Genomic DNA, 15,402 nt, shown 5'->3' on the forward strand with positions numbered 1-15,402 from the left:
TCTCTGAGCCGTAGACAGAAAGCCCACAGCAGCAGCGTAAATTAAACCAGGAAACCGTAAAGCAATCATCGTTTTAATAACAGGAACCACATAACATTTCAAGCTGCAATGCATGATGGGAACAGGCACATTGTTCAACGTAAGATTGTTTGTTCAGATTTGGAACGTTTTAACAAACTCTTAAGGTCAACAACATCATTTTGTTACCAACATATTTCTCATTCAGGTTCAACAAAATAAATGAACCTAGTAAAAAATCTTTGATGCAGATGGAGTCAGCAGACAAAAGCTGGACGCGAATCATTGGTGGATAGAGAAATGATTTAATCAATACTTGAAGTAAACACAAATCAATAAAGACATGAGAATACAAATGAGCTTTAACGAGCTCGTCAAAGGAGATACAGTCATCGTTCAGGTACAGTGTGTGTATGATGAATTATCACGAGTCCTAGTGTGAACGCATACATTTAATAACAAACACATCAAACTTCAGATAGATCTGTACACGTAGATATAGATGATCACAGAAATCAAACTTACCAGCATACTAAATCATATTAAATGCAATAATAATAAAACTGTAGTTAGTTTCTTCTTCACGTCCACATTTTTTACAACATACAAAAATCACAAAATAAGAATTGATACAGTCACGTTGAGTTAATTTCAACAGCTTGCTGTGATCAGTCATATAAAATATCAGAATCAACTATCTAAAACTTACAAAAACTTGTATGAAAAAAAAACTTTAAAAACATTAATATTGATGGAGGCATGATGGTAAATGGTTACAAATGACTGATTTTAATGTCAATAATGTGCTGTTATTGAAATCTGTAAGGTTTGTTCAGTTATAATTTGTTCAGTTGACTGATTCAATATTATATTGTAGTGTTACCCTGTCACTGCACCTCTGACTGATTCAATATTATATTGTAGTGTTACACATATGATGGAGTTACAGCACTGTTACATCATGCACACACACACACATAGGCAGAGAGGATTCTGGGAGATCTGTGTGTGTGTGTGTGTGTGTGTGTGAGTAGAATCTCACCTGACGTCCTGAGAGACTGAAGCGTATCCAGGTCATCGGCCGCGCGCTTGAGTGTGTGTGTGTGTGTGTGTGTGTGTGTGTGTTTCTCTCTGTGTGTCTCTGTGTGAGAGTGTGTGTGTGTGTGTGTGTGTGTGTGTGTGTGTGTGTGTGTGTGTGTGAGTGTCTCTGTGTGAGTGTCTGTGTGTGTGTGTCTGAGTGAGAGTGTGTGTGTGTGTGTTTGTGTGTGTGTGTCTCTCTGTGTGTCTCTGTATGAGTGTGTGTGTGTGTGTGTCTCTGTGTGTGTGTGTGTGTGTGTGTGTTCACATAAAAACTGCTAAATCCTTTACCAAGTTAAATAACGTTCCAATGAAGTAAAAAAAAAAAAAAAAAATACACCAGAGTGGTAATTATAAACTCTTTTTTTTTTCAAATACATTTTTCAGAAATCAAGACTTAAATTTCTGTCATTTTGCTTCTCCAGTAAATGTAACTTGTTTTAAGGATATTTAGATGTTTGAAATGGAAAAGAAAAAAACAAAATACAAAAAGACCAAAAAATATTCATTATAAATTTTGCAGTGTAATCCAATATTTCCTATATCTGCTCTGAATTTAAATCACCCTCATATCAAACACACATAAACACACACACACACACACACACACACACGTGCTCAGTGATTGTGTTTGTAATGGGACTGTGTGCTGGTGTGCAGATGGACCTCGTGTGTGGGATGTTCCTCTGTGAAATGATTGTGTCCTGATGGATTCTGTCTGTGTACCTGCTGAGAGACAGACGAGCGTTCAGTCAGCGTCCTCTCCTTTCACAACACAGAGCGTTTCAGAGCAGCTTTAGAAACACCATGAATAAACCCTGAGAGAAACTGAGAAATAAATGAGTTATCCACTATCTTGGAGAAAGGGGTCAAAATGACAATTTTTACCTGAAATTTAAAGTTAAATTACAGGAGGGCAAAAGTGATTTCAGAAAGATGGCAGCAGCATCACGTTATTTTGACAGAGATTGGTAGATGTGTTAGTAAAGTCTGTCAACTTGAAAATACTAAAGACATCTTAACAACCTTTGAAACAGGAAAAAAGCACTTCTTGTGTTCTTTTCCCAAAGTCTGCAGCTCAAGAAGTATTAAAGATATCTTAACAACCTTTTAGTTTCTGGTTACTCATAACCTGAAATATTTGTTTTTAAGACCCTGTATGATTCTGTTCCAGAGATATTGAGATCTCAGTGTGGCTCCATGAGCACATTGTTCAATTTTACCTATTTTCAGTGGTTAAAAAACAATTGTAGGTCACTTACATACAGTTGATACTTCTTGTATTTAAAGAAGGAATGTCTGAAGAACAAATAATGTTGAAATTAGAAATTTAGCTTGTTTCCTTTTATCAGAACAACTGCATTGAACGTGTGTCTGAGTGCGAAAAATGCACTAACATGGTCAAGTTGAGGCACATTAACTTGTTCTCAATAGTGTATTCAAAAGATTCTATATCTGAATCAGTTTCAGGGATATTAAAAAAAAGGATTTTATTCAGTTTACCTGCTTTTGAAGCTAAACTGCAAACAGTATTTTCTGGAAAGGAACAATACAGGGCCTTAAATACAGGCATGCAAACTTTGGAAAAAGAACACAAAAAGTGCATTTTTCCCATTTTTGAACCGTCACCATTGGCATATGATGCAACAAAGACTGATCAAGTCAACACACCTACCAATCTCTGTGTCAAAATAACATGATGCTGCTGCCATCTCTCTGAAGTCATTTGTGCCCTCCTGTAATCTGGGTTTAAATCTCAGGTGAAACTGGTCATGCTGAGAAGTTTGTGAGGTTTGTGAGTGACCCAGCAGCGTGAGAGGAACACACAGCAGATCCTGATCGACTCTCACCCTCAGGCGCTGCTCTGATGAAGAGAAACAAAGAGAAGCAGCAGCACAGAATCACCGTGTGACACTAGATTCATCCGCTGCTGTTTGGTGTGAAACGTGAGTCGATCTGCGGCTCTTCAGGCTCAGTTACGAGACGTGTGAGAAAAACATCCAGCCGGGAACGTCCTGATCTCTGAGAGTCCAGAGAGAGTCAGAACACATGATGAATGACACAATCACCACATGACAGACACAGCAAACACTGAACATGCGATGAATGATAATGACATGTAATGAGGCTCTATTATATATTGATCATGTATTAGCAGTACTGTACAGTGACTGTAATGATCCGCTCTGTGGAGGTGCAGGTTAGTGCTGGTTCATCACACGCTGATGGGTTGACAAATAGTTGAAGCACTAAGACTTCCTCACTTAGAAAATTCCTTTGAATATTCTTACATCAAGATACATCTATGAGATAACATGAGATAATGGAAAACAAGATATTTTTCTAAACACAAAAACATTTTGTTTTGATGTTTATCTTCTTCAGAGAAGCAGATTTTAGGTTACTTCACCCTCTGGTGCGGCAGTCAGATTTTTTATTTAAATGAAGTCAATGTACTATATTTTACTTTGATAGTGTTTTTTATTTAATATTTTGTATTTTTAGGGAAATTAGGGGAATTATCAAAATTCTAAATGATTTGGAGCGCAGACTTATTTTGCACAAACTAAGGTTGGTCTGTTTTTAAAAGAAGACACTTGGCAGAAATATAAAAAGGTTTTTTTTTTTAAAAGTGAAAGTTAAAAAAAATAGGTTTATTATTATGAAATATGGACAAATACTATATTTAAATTTTATTAAATATATATTTATTTATAACCATGTTTTACTCTAAAAATGTGAGAAACTTAAAGCCATAAATCTAAACAAGTCGTGTTCCAAATTTGAGGTTGATATCACCAAAAAAAAAAAAAAGAGAGAGAGAGAGAGCTTTCAGTCAGATTTGTTTGGGCGCACACAAACTTTTCCACTATACAGATGTTAAAGGAACATTCCATTTCATATTTTGCAAATGTTATGGGAACATTACTTTTGAAAGTTCTCTGAACATTTTGGAACAAGTAGTAAAACTTCAGGCAAGGCGATGAAAACATCTAAAGATGAAATTCACTTCCTATTTGTTTCCAATGCACTCATTTTGGACCACAAAACAGTACAAGTGTGACTATGTTTTCTTTCAGGACAATTAATGAATAAATAAAATAAAAAATCATAAACAAAATAAATAAAAAATAAATAAAATAAAAAACCAAAGTGTGTGCGTGTGTAAATGAATAAATAAAATAAAAAATCATAAACAAAATAAATAAAATGTTTCGGTCAGAAATGACTGAAGAGCAGCAGAGGACTTGGAGACAAATTTGTACAAAAGTGGACTAAACTTGACAAAAAAGAAACTGTGAAAGTGATATAAATATAAAGAATTTTTTTATTGTGAAAATATTTTTTTTTCTGTTGGGGTTAGTTTATGGGTTAGTGTTAGGTTATAGTGTTCCTAACTAGCTGTTCGTGGATCAGCAGACGTCTCTGTGCTGTCCTCATGCAGAGAGCTAAACATGCAGCCGTGAAACTGATTTAATGCCTTCAGGACAGAGAGCAAAACCAGAGAATCCTGTTTATCCTGAACGACAGACAGACAGCAGAGCACTCAGATAATGAGAGTGTGTGTGTGTGTGTGTGTGTGTGTGTGTGTGACACTGAGCCGCTCGCTGCTGATTGGCTGTGGCTCTGCCGTTCTTCAGGACTCTCTGCGGTCAGATGATGTTTGTAGGTCGAGCCGCTGTGTTTCTGTGCTTTCATGCCTCTGAACGCTCTCCAGGGACATTAAAGCCTGATAATAATTCATCTGGAGCGAGAGAATGACGTCTGAACACATCCACAATGTCAAATCACATGAGGAACATCAGAGCGTGTTCTTCATCAGGACCACTGTGGATGAAAGTATTCCATTCGTTTAATCAGAGCTGACTGAAGACATCATTATAAAACCAAAGAACATCCTAAGAATCAGACGACAAAAACCAAAAACCAAAAATCATCCAAAGTCATCATTTATTCAAAGAACTTAGATCCAAAGTCATCATTTATTCTTCCTCATGTACATTTTTTAGATCTTTTGTAAAGATTTTTTTTTTTTTGGTCCATACAATGAAAGTCAATGGGGTCCAAACTTGACTTCAAAATATCGTTGATGATCGTTTACATTTTATTTCTCCCAGGTTAAAAGTCTTACTTAGTAAAGATTTTTATTTTTTTTTTTATGGTTTTACAAAACGTGGTAAAGTCATAGGTGGGGGTCCAAACTACACTGCACACTTCACTACATTTTACAAGAAAATACTATTTCAGTCTTTCTAGTAAATTTGATGTTTAATTGAATGTATTGTATTATTAGTGACATTTACTAGGATCTCTGAATGATTTTTTAGCGTATGGATTTTACTGCAAATACTGTAGTAAATCATGGTTAATTTTGTAGTGAGGTACGGGCCATGATTTTATATTGTAGTTACTATGGTTTTACTATAATATCAAGTTAAACCATGTTCACTGTAGTAATCATGGTTTCATTTTGTAGTGTTTTGTTGTAGTGTAGTGTAGCATTTTGTTTCCTCCGTGGTTTTTTAAAGAAAACATTGAGGTTATTGGACTCTAGTATAGATTGTGAATAAAAGCGTTGAACACAGGTACTTTTCCAAGTATGCTGAAGCAGGCCTTGGTGCAACCTATATTAAAAAAACCTAACTTAGATCAAACTGACTTGATCAATTTTAGACCGGTTTTCTCATCTTTCATTCATGTCAAAAAATTTTAGAAAAAGTAGTGTTTAATCAATACATGTATACTTAGAACAGAGTAAATTGGTGAAGTTTATCAGTCTGGTTTTAAGAAGCATCATTCCACAGAGACTGCTCTTGTAAAAAGTGTTCAATGATTTGCTGATGACGGTGGATGCTGGTGATTCAGCAGTGTTAGTTTTTATTGGACTTTAACTGCGGGCCTTTGACACAATAGATCATAATGCTTTCACGGCTATGTAGGGATTCAGGGGAAGGCCCTAAATTGGTTTAAGTCTTATCTGACTGCCAGAACCATGGCAGTGAGACTGGGCCAGTACACATCGAGATCGACATACACTCATAAAATGTGGTGCCACAAGGCCTCTATCCTAGCCCCTATGCTCTTCCACAGGGCTCTTATCCTAGCCCCTATGCTTTTTTCTCATGCATACCCATTAGGAGACATTTTAAGAAGTATGACATACATTTCATTGTTATGCAGATGACTTGCAAATATATTACCGTTACAAAATGGAAATAATGTGCAATCTCTAATGTCGTGCCTGTCTGATCTTAAATCATGGCTTGCGTGTAATTTTTTATACCTCAAAGAAAAAAAGACAGCGGTTTGTAGTGTTTGGCCCTAGAGGGAACCAAAGGCGCAGCAGAGTTCAATTTTGGATCACTGTCATTATATGTGAAAGATTGTGTTAAAAACTGGGGGTTTATATTGATAGCGCACTGAAATTGAATGCACACAGGTAAATTATTGTGGTCAAGTCAAGTTTTTTCACTTGAGAAATTTGGCTAAAATGAAATCATCTTTGACATATAAGAGCCTTGAAATTGCAATCCATGCTCTTATATCCTCAAGACTAGACTATTGCCAATTCTTTATATAAGGGTATTAGTCAAGCATAATATTCAAGGCTACAAAAGGTACAAAATGCTGCAGCGAGATTACTAACTAACACTAAAAAACGGGAAACACATCACTCCATCACTGGTCCATTTACATTGGCTCCCAGTACAATACAGAATTGATTTTAAACTCCTTTTATTAGTGTATAAATATCTTCACGGCCTTGCACGACCGACTATATTATCAGATTTGTTAATAGGGTACAAGACAGGTAGAACCTTGAGATCATCAACTTCAAAACCTGTTAAAAGTTCAGAGGACTAAGCTAAGCCAGAAAGGGGATCGTGCTTTTGGGTAGTTGCTCCAAAAACTTTGGAATAGTTTACCACACATGTTAGGGACGCTGACTCTGTACATGTTTTAAAGTACACACTTAAGACACACTTGTTTGAAATGGCTTACTCATCTTTTTGATGATAATGATTATTATTATTTACATATTTTAATTACTTTTTAATTACTGTATTGTTTTATTGGAGTGGTGTAAAAGCACATTGGTCAACATGTGTTGTGTGAATGGTGCTTCTGTGTTTTGGTGGATAAATCATCATTGATAGTGAGGTACGGTTGTGTTGTTTCTGTGTTTTGGTGGATAAATCATCATTGATTGATCTTTGACTTGTTTGAGTTGTTTTTGACTGTGACTGTAATTTTTTGGGTTGGTTTTCCCTGAAGTTTGTGTCAGTTAACTTTGAAATTTCTACCATTAACTGATACAATACACTACAATACACAAGAGATCAGAGTTCTTTGTCCTGTAATCCTTCCCTACTGACCGCTCTTGACCAAATACTGTAGTAAACCCATGGTTGATTCTCTTGCAGTCACAGGTTTGAATGCTGCGAGTGAATTATCCGTGTGCTGGTTTTGGCGCTGGATCTGTGGTTCTGTGGGATTAGATTCATCGGCGGGTCAGTAATCCCGTGATTACAGTCCTCTCCAGAGCGCTCTGTTACACAATCTAATGAAAGATTCACACGCCTCCACATCATCCACTAATGAAGAAATCACAGCGACGCAGACTCCAGGAGTTCAGAGAGACTGACGGATTCTCTGGTTCTGTCCTGTTGTCCAGTGCAAATATCTAAACATTCCTAAATCAAGACACGCTTACTGGAGAGGCCGAAAGAGATAAGCTATTAAAAAATATCAAAATCATGTATAACACAAGAAAAAATATCTGTCCATGGGCTCAGAAAAATCTGCTTGTTTTTCCTTTGAACAGGGCAAAATATTGCCAACATTTTCTCTGGCCCTGTCACAAAAAAAATAAAAATAAATAATTTAAAAAAGCTGCTGTTATCATTGTTTTTGACCCAAGTTCTCTTGTAATCTAATAGATAAGCTCATGACACTGAACTTTTAAATACCAATTCTGAGCTGCTGTTTTTGTCTCTTCTGAGGAAGATTCATTCACTCGTAAACCAGGAGACGTTTGCTGTTTGTAAGAGAAAAACTCTTTAAAGATTGAAATCTACAGAAGCAAAAAGACAAAGTGCAATAAAAGCAACACTTTGGATGTTTTCTGTGCACTAGACTGAAAGAAGAGACATAATATGGAGCAAAACAGAGCAAAACCTCTAAATTAAAAACACAAAATTCATAACACAAATGTCTTATCTCAAAAATCTGATGTCATTAATGCTACTGATCATGATAACACCTTTCATAAAAACACTGAGGACGTGATGTAAAGAAGACTTACAGTGACACCTGACCTGAGCCTGAGTTTAACAGGATCTGTTTTCTCTCCAGTAAGGACTGGAATTTAGTCAAGTGACGCACCGCAGACGTCTGAACGAAACCCTGAATGTCCAGCGGCCCGTCTGAGATGAACAAAACTGATGTGTGGAGCTGAAGACCTGGATGATTTCAGTCTGGAGGATTTTATATCACAGTCACTGAGAGACAGACTGTATCAGGTCATATTCTGCTGAATCTCTCTTTCTTTCACACACACACACACACACTCACACACACATTCACTCACTCACACACACTCTTACACACACTCTGTTTCACACACACACACACACACACACACACACACTCACACACACACACACACACACACACACTCACTCACACACACTCACACACACTCTCTCACACACACACACACACACACACACACACACACACACACACTCACACACACATTCACTCACTCACACACACTCTTACACACACACTCACTCACACACACGACATGGTGAAGGTCAGTGTTTGTGAAGTGATTTCTTCATGACAGTGTCATGTTCACATTAAGAACATCAGTATGTGAGGAGAGAGCTTTAGTTTCTGTGATAGTAACACTGGAGAAACACACTTATTTCAGGAACATTATGTTAAATGTGTCTGCGTCAGACTACCAGCACACACTGAGAATATTAGTAGTTTTCTCTTGTTTTCCAGTACAAATATATACAAATTCCTAAATCAATTCATTTACTGGAGAAACTAAATAATGTAAGATATCATGATTATTATTACATTTTTGTTACTTTAAATATAACATATGTTATCTGAAGTTATATTAAATATAAAAAGTTTTATTTTAGCTAGTTACATTTTAATTTAGTTTAAATTGATGTACTGAAATGAAAACTAAACAAAAAAATAAATAAATAAAAATGAAGTAAAATTACAAAAACACAACAAAATTACTAAAATCACAATGAAAATGGAAAATATATAAATGAAAATGATAATAGTATCTCAGTGATACTAAAATAACGCTGTAAATGTAGTAACAGTCTAAAAGAACACTGTAAGTCGGTTTACTTTCAGAAAAAAAAAGTGAGTTTTTGCTTAAAACGAGAAAATATAGTTTTCACTTTAAATTAAGTTCATTCTTCTGAACGCATTGGCAGATATTTGTTTTTGTTTAAAGCAAAAATTACTTATTTTTTTAGAAAGCGAGATTTAATATCTGAAGTGATTTTGCCTCACAAGTAAATCTTGATTTAAGGACGTTCTGATACTTGTGCTGGACAACAAGAGAAAACACTGCAGAAGAACATCTGTGTTTGCAGCACATCCACTTACACTGGAGCAGATCATCTGACACACTGTTTGTATCGTGCTACATTCTGTTTAGTTATTGTAACAATGACCAGCAGAAACACTGACCAGACGCAGAACACACACACCTACACACACACCTGCAAGCACAAAATATGGTCATGTAATGGTCATTTTATTAAAAAAACATCTGTGCACATGACTGTTAGAGTACATTCATGTGTGTGTGTGTGTGTGTATGTGTGTGTGTGTGTGTGTGTGAGAGAGACAGAGAAAGACATCATCCACACACACACACACACACACACACACACTCAGAGTCACTGTTCACAGTTAACAGCTCATTACAGTGAATCTACAGGCTTCGCTTTTGTAAACAATAAACGTTACAGTAATGAAACACAATGAAGCATCACAACATTAATGTGCTCTTCAGACATTCACCATCAAACAGCACTCGACCCCAGAACCCCAGCGGCGCGCTCATACATCAGACGACACATTACAGCTCCATGAACCAATAAATAAGTGCATGAGGAGAGAGTAGCTGGTGTGATAATACTGCAGGAGTCCCGAGCGGAGGCTGTGTTCAGGAATATTGCACTCAGAGTAAGGCTGATCACTAACTGACGGAATAAGGCTGTAGAATCTCTCCGGCTGGTTTGAGTCACGGATGATGAGGATGATGAAGACGATGACAGTCCACAGAGGAACCATGAGTGCGGCTGCGCTCGGACCACAGTGTGTCAGATGACCGGCTGCGTTTGACAAAACGAGCAACACTTCAATAATGCTCTGACCTTTCATTCCAGCGGAGTCAGAAATATCATAATTCTGAGTTCCAAACATGTGAGCAGGAAACTCTGACTTCTAGATGATTGTGAGTCACAACAATAGAAGCCTGTTGATGTGAAGCATGGTGGAAATATCTAAACATCCTGAAATCAACACACATTTACTGGAGAGGGAAATTAACATTAACATCTAACATATTAAATCTTGTTTTCTGAGAAATCTATCATGAAGTGGGTTTATGCTCGAAACCAGATCAAATATCTTCTGATGGGGTCACAAAAATCATCTTGCTTTGAGAATATTAGTAGTTTTCTCTTGTTTTCAATACTGCAGAAACAAGATATCATGATTATTATTACAATTTTGTTACTTGAAATAACACGTTAAACGAAAATAAATAAAATAATACTAAAAGTTTTATTTTAGCTAGTTTAATTTTCATTTAGTTTAAATTAATGTACTAAAAATAAAAACTAAACTGAAAAATAAAGAAAGTAAAGAAGTAAAATTACAAAAACAATGAAAATGGAAAATATATAAATGAAAACTATAATAGATACCAAAAAAACTAAAAAAACGCTCTAAAACTCTAAAAAATCTAAAACATAAACTTAACACACTCATTTCAGAAAAAAAGTTAGTTTTTGCTTAAAGCAAGAGAAAATATCTGTCAGCGGGGTCAGAAAAAATACACTTTTCACTTTGAATTAAGTTTATTCTTCTGAACGATATTTGTTCTTGTTTTAATCATAAACTTTCTTAATGTTTTTTCAGAAAACAACATTAATATCTTGTCATTGTGCTTCTCCAGTAAATGTATCTTGATTTAAGGGTCTTTAGATGTTTGTACTGCAAAACAAGAGCGAAATACTGAATATGAAAATCACACACTGCATAAATTAGTGAACGGAAATCAAGTCTATCCATGTGTATGTGACAGATGAATATTTGTGATTATTCTGAGTTCAGATGTAGTAATTTATGTTGATGATTTATTTCTGTTGTTTTCATGTTTGCATGACATGAGGTTTAATATTCAGTAATATTGCTGGTTTGACTTTGATCTGAATAATGAATCTATGCTCTTCTGTAGAGCTGCTGCTAGCAAAGCTTTGGATGTTTTTCTAACGTTTACATTAAGTTATGAAGAAAAGAAAAATCATTTAAAAGAGTTTCTCCTGGTTAAGCAAATGTTGGGGAACATCCCACTGTATCACTGCGCACACATTATGGGAACGCTACTTTTGAGTGTTCTGAAACAAGTAGCAAGATTTAAAAAACATTAGATGAACGTCCAACTGAAACGTTTCAGGAACAAGCACTGCATGAATGATGTCTAAATAATGTTTTCGTGCGAACGCTTTGAAAACGTTATTAAAGAGCAGATCACTCTGAACGTTCTGTTAAAGTTACTGGAAGAACGTTTGTTCGTAACTTTGAGAACATTGCCGGAACGTTAGCCACAGTCTGAGGATGTGAGGATTACAGCGGAATACAATTTATTTCACTGTCGAGAAATTTATCAGAATGAACACTGAACCACGGAGCCCCGCACATGACATGCAAGAGAAAATAAATACATCGTGCGCACAATTTAATAATTCGTTCTCTCAATTTATAAATCGTGCGCACGATTTATTTATTTTTTCCTGCATGCCATGTGCGGGGCTCTGCACTGAACCGATCTGAATCATGACACTATTATTAATTCGCACATCACTACCAGCGTTTATTACTGTGAAGCTGCTTCGAAATGATAAAACGCTTTAGAAATACTCTGACTGACTCCAAGAGCCGGTCTGAACTCTCCGTGAGTTGTTTCTGTTTATCGGTGAGTTCAGCACAGTGGAAGGTTCTTCAGGCACTATAACCAGAGTTAACGCACTGCTTTCACAGCTTCAGCAGCTGCGCGCGTGATAACGGGACTCACCGGGTCAAACAGCAGCGCGGTCATGTGACAACAACTGGGCAACTTTTCAGAAACACTCCAGTCCGGCCCTCGCGGTCAGTGGACTCCGTTCGGCGTGAACGCACCGCCCGCCTCGCACTCCAGCTCGCACACAGAGTCCTCGTTGTCCCGCGAAAGCTGCGAGATCCGGTCGAACGCGTCGTCCACCTCGTTCGGGATGATGTTGACGTAGGCGCTCGCCACCTCCCGGTGGAACAGCGTGTCCTGGTTGTAGGACACGAGCTCGTTGCTGATGTTCACCGTCTCCACCGGAGTCCGGCAGCGGTTCCGGCAGCCCAGCAGGCTGGAGAAGCCCTTGCGGAACTCCGCGTTGAAGGCGTAGATGACGGGGTTGAGGGACGAGTTGGTCCAGCCGAACCACACGAACACGTCGAACGTGGTGTCGCTGACGCACGGCAGGCCCGCGGACGGCTTTTTGTGGCAGAACGGAACCACGCAGTTGAGCACGAAGAACGGCAGCCAGCAGCACACGAACACGCCCATGATGATGGACAGCGTCTTCAGGACTTTGGTCTCGCGGTTGATGGTCGTCTTCAGGCTGCTGTGGTGTTGGCACGCGAGCCGGTTCGTCCGGCAGCTCTGCGCGTGCTCGGCGGCGCGCTCCAGCGAGGCGATCCTCCGGATCTGGATCTGCGCGATCCGGTAGATCCGCGTGTAGGTGACGATCATGATCGCCACGGGAATGTAGAAGCTGATGAGGGACGAGGAGATGGCGTACTCGCGGCTCAGGCTCGAGTCGCAGCTGTCGTCGTCCGTGGCGTTGGGCTCCGCGGCGGCTTTGTGCCAGTCCAGCTGCACCGGGATGAACGAGATGAGCACGGACAGCGTCCACGCCGCGCCGATCATCACGAAGGCCACGCGCGGGGTCATCTTGCGCTCGTAGCGGAACGGGCTGCTGATGGCCCAGTAGCGGTCCACGCTGATCACGCACAGGTTCAGGATAGACGCGGTGGAGCACATGATGTCAAACGCCACCCAGATGTCGCAGAACGCGCCGAACGGCCAGAATCCGGCCACCTCCGCCACCGCCTTCCACGGCATCACCAGCACGGCCACGAACAGGTCCGACACGGCCAGCGACACGATGAAGATGTTCGTAACTTTGGTGCGCAGGTGGCGGAAGCGCAGCACGGCGGCGCACACCAGGATGTTCCCGAACAGAGTCCAGAGGATCAGAGCGCACAGCAGGCAGCCGGTGAGCGCGCGCGCCAGCGTCTCCCGCGGCTCGGACTCGGTTCGGTTGGACATGCTGGGTCCCGGCGCGCTCACGGGCCGCCATCGGGTGTGTGCGCGAGCGCCGGCTCCGGTGCCGATGCGTCCCGCATGACCGAAGAGGGACTCCGACACCGAGCGGGTCCAGATGATCCGATGAGAGGACACGGATGTGTGTGTGTGTGCTTGCGCTCGACGGCTGTCCGACCTCTCTCTGAGCGCCCGGGAACCGTGCACGGCTGTTATGAGCGAGCGAGCGACAGAGAGAGAGAGAGAGAGAGAGAGAGAGATTGATGTCAGTCTGGATATGCAGTGAATGAATAGAAGAACCACTTTATTACTGTACTTATTAACTCAATAATTACATTAGCTTTCGCATTTTTTTATTTCATAATTTCTTGTTTATCTGGTAATCCGGTAAATATTGCTAATGCAGACGAGATGTGAGGTTTATAGAGTATTTTAATGTTGTTGTTTTTTCAAGCGAATAAACAGCGGGCTTTCGTTGTGACAACATGCCCCGCCGATGTTAACGCGTTCAGGTGTAAATACACGCGAGCAGATCTCAGACACACACGGCTTCAGGTGTCGCTCAAACATGAGGATGATGATGATGATGATCGGGGATTTCCTTCTTTATTTGCAGGACGCAGAGCGCGCTCACGAACCGATTTTTTTTTTTTTTTTTTTTTTTTTGGAGGTTGTGAGCGTTAAAAGAGTTTTCCTCAGATTGTGACTATGCATCGATTCTCTCAGTGCACGCGCGCGGGATTTCCCTCGAAGATTGATTCATTCAAACGAGTTCAAAAATCCTCAATGAAAGTAGGATGGAATGCAGCAGAGCATGAATGCGTCTGTAGCGCCGCCAACAGGCCTCAACGCATATTACAGTAGATCAGAGCAATCACTTCAGCTCCAGAGACACGAGCCGCGCGACAGATCCGTCTGTGCTCGTGCACGAGAGAAAAGCTCAGAAATTGACACAGTGACACTAACAGCAGCAGCTAGAGTCTCAGACGTGTGTGAAGTGTGGAAAAACGCGTCAGTTCTGACAGAAGAGCCTCAGGTGCTGCTGAACTTCACTCCTGTCCACAGCTGCATCCAGCCAGAGGGGATTGTGGGATTGCATGACACACAGGAACACCTCGAACTGTCAGAGAGACAGATGCACATCAGGAGCACATCTGTGTTTGCAGGCTCTTCTCTCTCTGATGCAGACGTTGAGCCTGATGTAAATCCCTCATGAAGAGAGCGTGAGAGCATCAGCTATTCCTCCATCAGAAACACTTCTGACTATCCGATCAATCCATCACGGAGAGAATCAAGCCCCGTCCCCAAATAAATCACATCACAGAGCGTGCTGTCATCATTTCCTCTCCCTCGTGCACTGCAAAAATGGGGTTCTCACATGTGTTTCTGTCTTGTTTTTCAGCACAAATATCAAAACACTCTTAAATTAAAGATACACATAATAAAAACATAAAATTATCTTAGAAAATAATTCTCCAAAAAATAAAAATCAAAAGAGTAATAAAACAAAACTTAATATCTGGTCATCCAGTGGGATAAACAAAAATAAACCTGTTGTCACTTTGAAGTAAGTGTATTTTTCTGAGCCCACTGGCAGATATCTGTTCTTGTTTTAATCGTAAACGCTCCTCACTTTGATCAGAAAACAAGTCGTTTTGCTTGATTTCTTTATTTAG

At 39.5% G+C, this 15,402-nt stretch overlaps 1 protein-coding gene across 1 annotated transcript; it reads right to left on the reverse strand.

Moving 5' to 3' along the window:
- Nucleotides 1–11,141: 11,141 nt before the first annotated feature.
- drd5a (dopamine receptor D5a) lies at nucleotides 11,142–14,138 on the reverse strand. Its single transcript, XM_019072033.2, has one exon. The coding sequence runs from the start codon at nucleotides 13,730–13,732 to the stop codon at nucleotides 12,521–12,523; it is 1,212 nt and encodes a 403-aa protein (XP_018927578.1). The 5' UTR covers nucleotides 13,733–14,138; the 3' UTR covers nucleotides 11,142–12,520.
- Between the last annotated feature and the right edge of the window lie 1,264 nt (nucleotides 14,139–15,402).

The sequence above is a fragment of the Cyprinus carpio genome, chromosome A14, assembly GCF_018340385.1.
Source record: "Cyprinus carpio isolate SPL01 chromosome A14, ASM1834038v1, whole genome shotgun sequence".
Classification (NCBI taxonomy): Eukaryota; Metazoa; Chordata; class Actinopteri; order Cypriniformes; family Cyprinidae; genus Cyprinus; species Cyprinus carpio.